This window comes from Fulmarus glacialis, unplaced genomic scaffold (genome assembly GCF_000690835.1).
Source record: "Fulmarus glacialis isolate BGI_N327 unplaced genomic scaffold, ASM69083v1 scaffold38377, whole genome shotgun sequence".
Lineage (NCBI taxonomy): Eukaryota > Metazoa > Chordata > Aves > Procellariiformes > Procellariidae > Fulmarus > Fulmarus glacialis.
In genome coordinates this window covers 1-4383 of record NW_009225763.1, presented here as the reverse complement: position 1 = coordinate 4383, position 4383 = coordinate 1, and the positions used below count along the sequence as shown (strand labels likewise).

Genomic DNA, 4383 nt, shown 5'->3' with positions numbered 1-4383 from the left:
GGGCTGCTTGCAGGCGAGGCCACCGCAGAGTGCACTGCTCTGGTTTGTCAGCCCTGGGAACTGCAGCAGTTGGCTTGGACTCATTTTTGTGGAGTTTGGGGTGTTGAGGCAGCACCTCCTGCCCACCGCATTACAGAAAACTCATTTTATAGTGCTGCTGTCCCCTGCAGCACACCTGAGCTGAGCAGGGCAGCATTAGGACAAGTCCTCCTGCACCGTCTGGTTCCTACAGCACTGCTGCAGGGCAGACCAGGATCCTGTAAAAACCCAGAGCTGACCTTCCACAGGGTATCATCGCCCCTTTGTTCAGCTTTTCTATCATTTCTTGGCTGTAGTTGCATTTGTCATCATCTTTCCTGCAGGATGGTTGACCAGGAAATCGTGGAGATAGTCCGGGAGAGGCTAGGCGCATGCAAGCAGAGGGAAGGACCCAACCAGTTCCAGAACTGCGCCAAGGAGGTGGAGCAGCTGGCACAGGTCACCAAGGCCTACCAGGACAGATGTGAGTACAGCAACAGCCTGCACACCCCTGCTGCGGCTGCGACAGCACGCGGGGAGAGGGGGTCTTAAGCCACGTCCCAGACTTCACATGGAACAGAGGCTTCTTTTCTTTTTAGCTGCTGAGAGGCACTCTTCAGACTTTTACCTTCTTTTTAGATGGTGATCTTGGTGTCCATGGAAATGCAAGGACATGCCTGATGAAGCAGAAGCACAGGATGATGGAGGAGAGGAAGGCACAAGCGAATGCATCTCAGTAGATCCAAATGGTTAGCACCTCCCTCCGCGGTGCTTGTATCAAATACTGCATGTTGCATCTTTGAACTCTGATGCTGTTGACGCCTACAATAAATGTGCAGCCCAGACATCTGTTGTACAACTAGAATCTAGACTCATTCTTTGAAGAGACCTGCAAACACTTACAGAATTCTTCCTTTTTCAGCTCTGCATTCATCTTTGAATTCCAGTTGATTGTAACCATCCTCTAAACCACTGTCAGGCACACCTGGCTGCATTAGCTGGGATTTCCCCTCAGGACCTCTCCCCCACCACCACACACGCTGTACTGCTCCGCCCAGCCCTGGCAGAGAATTCCCTCAGTTAGGGTAAAGATTACATGCTGTAGGACAGCACATAAGCTTCAGAGCCAGTTCCAGACCCCATTTAGGATTAATACATGATTAACAAGGATTAGGATAACGTAGCATACTATTTCATTCAACAGATGTTCAGGCTCTGGCCCACAGACGTGAACCTACTCAAATCCCCAGCAGAGATTTAATCCATCTGCCCAATACATTAACCATCCCATCAAGCCAATCGCTATTTCTTGTTCACTGATCACTTTATTGTTGTGTACAAAACCCACTTAAGTCGTTGCCACAGCAGCTGCCTGGGTTCTCTGCACTGAGACTCTGGTGTGGGTCTTAGCCAGATGATCAGTGAACTCCTGCAAAAAAAAAAAAAAAGTGGTTTATTTTCTTAAACCACTATCACAGGTTTCTCAGCACTGCATCCCCTTGCAACAAGATGTGTGTGAGGACTGGGGTAGTTCAGATACAACTTAAGTTTTGCTTACTATTTCAAAGCTTTCCTATTTCTTTTGTCCATGAAATGCCGTTTTCAAGTATTACTCAAAAGGGCATGCTGAAAAATCACGCTCTACCTGGCAGTCAGCTCTGACTCTCCCATTATGAAACTGCAAATTCTTTGGGTACCACATCTGAACTTTACAGGGTAGGAAGGGTAAGATCTGAGCTGCAAATTGCAGACATGCTCTCACCTGGTAAGGAGACTTGGTGAACACAGTCTCTTTCCAGAGGTCGGGGGTCAGATAACTGTAGGTCTTGGAGATGGCATCGAAGGTGGCTTTAGCTACGGACAGAAGTCAAACATTGCACAGCACGGCTACAGACACCCGCCGGTACCCACCCACGCAGCCCCACAAATGTAGGATTGAGGAAGGAACAGGGAGACCACAGCAGGGTCCCTCTGATATACACACAAAACTCAAGTTTCTCTCTCTCTCCATTTACGACAATTACACTACTTCAGACAAGTGCAATCGCGCAGATTGGGAGATTTCTTTTTTTAATGTCAGAAGACGATTTCCTGTAATTAACTTTTACAGAACTTCAGGATCATCTACGGCAGGACTAATCTGCATTGCAAAAGGTATCGGCAGACGTCTTCGCTTCTGCTTGACTGCTAGAAGCTTGCGATTCAACCCAGATTAAAAAATACTACAGAAATGGGTATGTTGCATCCCTGTCAATGACACAAACGGCAATACATACAGCTAAGCTACAAGATGAAAACCTAAAGCTTACCAAAGTTGCCGAGGGTGGCAGTGCAGCCCCTGGCCGAGGTGTAGCAGTCATCAATGCCAGCCATCATCAGCAGCTTCTTGGGGACAGGGGCAGACACAATCCCCGTACCACGGGGAGCCGGGATCAGACGCACCAGGACAGACCCACACCGGCCAGTGACCTACACAAACACAACAGGTTACAGCTCCCAAAACACAGGCTACAGCACCATCACCGAGACCAGGCCCAGTAAGTCCTGCTCACCTTGCAAGGCACAGTGTGGGGCTTGCCGATCTTGTTCCCCCAATAACCTCGTCGTACAGGTACGATGGATAATTTGGCCAAAATGATTGCCCCACGAATAGCAGTGGCAACTTCTTTAGAGCATTTAACACCAAGACCAACATGGCCGTTGTAGTCCCCAATAGCCACAAAAGCCTAGGATTGAAAGAAAAGTTTTCAGCGGCAGCTGCACTGCATGGGAACGCTGTGTCGACAGAACAGAATCCATCAGGGTCTCTCACCAAGGATAACCCAAGGTGTGTGCTCAGCAGTGAACAGTCACTGCTCACAGTTCAAGAAGCCCGTTTTTCCTCTTAGAGCTCATCCTTCAGTCAAAAAACAGCTACAGTTGAAGAACTGGGATTCAAATCCCTGCTACAGCCTCATGATGGTCAAAAGTCCCGTTAATTTCCAAGCAGCATTCCCTCTCTACACCCGAGACTTCTCTCTCTACCACAGCCCCTGAACAGCCAGCATTGCTGTACAAGTGCAACTTAATTTTGTGCTCATGCTGTTTCAAATAATATTTGAACATATGACTAGGGTTTTTAAATTAATACAAACACTTTGTAAGCTACATAAGCTGATCCCCATACCAAAATATTTACTAGATACTACAGAAAAAAATAAAGGTATTTGAACTAACTTATTAATGTGATACCAAAAAAGCAGCAGACAGCACACGCCAAGAAGAGAAAACAGAAGAAAAAGGCTACCTTAAACCTGGTACGCTGACCAGCACGAGTCTGTTTCTGGACAGGCATGATCTTCAAGACCTCATCCTTCAGAGAAGACCCCAGGAAGAAATCGATGATCTCTGACTCCTGCAAGAGTCAGTCATTTAATCACACAAGGCCACGCTTTTTAAACAACCAGAACACATCTAGTAAGGCTCCTATAATTCAAGTTCAACACACCTATACACATCTATTTTAAGTAATAGGTACTTAAGTATGTTAAATTTTGCAGGCATAAACTTACTCTAACTTGCTGGGCAGTCTAACATAGCAAGTTAGAACTTCATTTTTTCCATCACTGAGTAGAACTATTACAGAAACACTTGAGCAACGTGCTGCCATCTCTACACAAGGCAGAATGCAACACACAAAACCCACCACACTTCCCTACAAGTGACTGCCTCGGTCCTTAGCTTCTATTGACTCATGTCTTTAACTCAAACACACTTAACCTGAGCATCCCAGACAGCAAATGCAGCAATTACTTACTGCGAACTCTGCATTTCAGATTAAGATTCTCCTGGACGTTACTTAAATACTCACAGAAGCTTACCTTGATTGGAAGCGAGAAGAGATAGATCTCCTCAAGAGACTTGATCTTCATATCCTTGACCAGGCGACCAAGCTTGGTAACAGGAATCCACTAGGAAAGAAACCCGTGGAAAAGAGTCACTGCAGCAATTACTTACTGCGAACTCTGCATTTCAGATTAAGATTCTCCTGGACGTTACTTAAATACTCACAGAAGCTTACCTTGATTGGAAGCGAGAAGAGATAGATCTCCTCAAGAGACTTGATCTTCATATCCTTGACCAGGCGACCAAGCTTGGTAACAGGAATCCACTAGGAAAGAAACCCGTGGAAAAGAGTCACCGGCAGCCCCAGCTGCAGGCACCCCACGGGAACCCGCTCGCTTTCTGCTCCAGCTTGAAGGATGGCAGCAGACACAGCCCCTCACCCAGCCCCTCGCAGGGCCCAGCTCCGCCGCGGTCCCCGCCACCCGGGACGGCCCCGCGCAGCCCCGGGAACCACTTACTTCCTTATCTTCGGCTTTACCT

General features: G+C 47.4%; 2 protein-coding genes across 2 annotated transcripts in view; one reads left to right on the top strand and one right to left on the bottom strand.

The window, feature by feature from the left end:
* The window catches only part of NDUFB10 (NADH dehydrogenase (ubiquinone) 1 beta subcomplex, 10, 22kDa), a gene marked incomplete at its 5' end in the record, with an annotated part of 965 nt that extends 207 nt beyond the window's left edge, over positions 1-758 (top strand). The window contains 2 exons of the mRNA XM_009582590.1: positions 363-502; positions 658-758. Coding sequence (XP_009580885.1) covers positions 363-502; positions 658-758 — 241 coding nt within the window. The remainder of the gene's footprint in view (positions 1-362; positions 503-657) is intronic.
* Positions 759-1323: 565 nt separating this feature from the next.
* On the bottom strand, positions 1324-4379 carry RPS2 (ribosomal protein S2; the record flags this gene model as incomplete). Its single annotated transcript, XM_009582589.1, has 7 exons — positions 1324-1447; positions 1781-1872; positions 2328-2487; positions 2571-2744; positions 3305-3412; positions 4079-4168; positions 4362-4379. Coding segments are annotated over 7 exons (723 nt in total), but the record flags the coding sequence as incomplete, so codon positions are not given.
* Between the last annotated feature and the right edge of the window lie 4 nt (positions 4380-4383).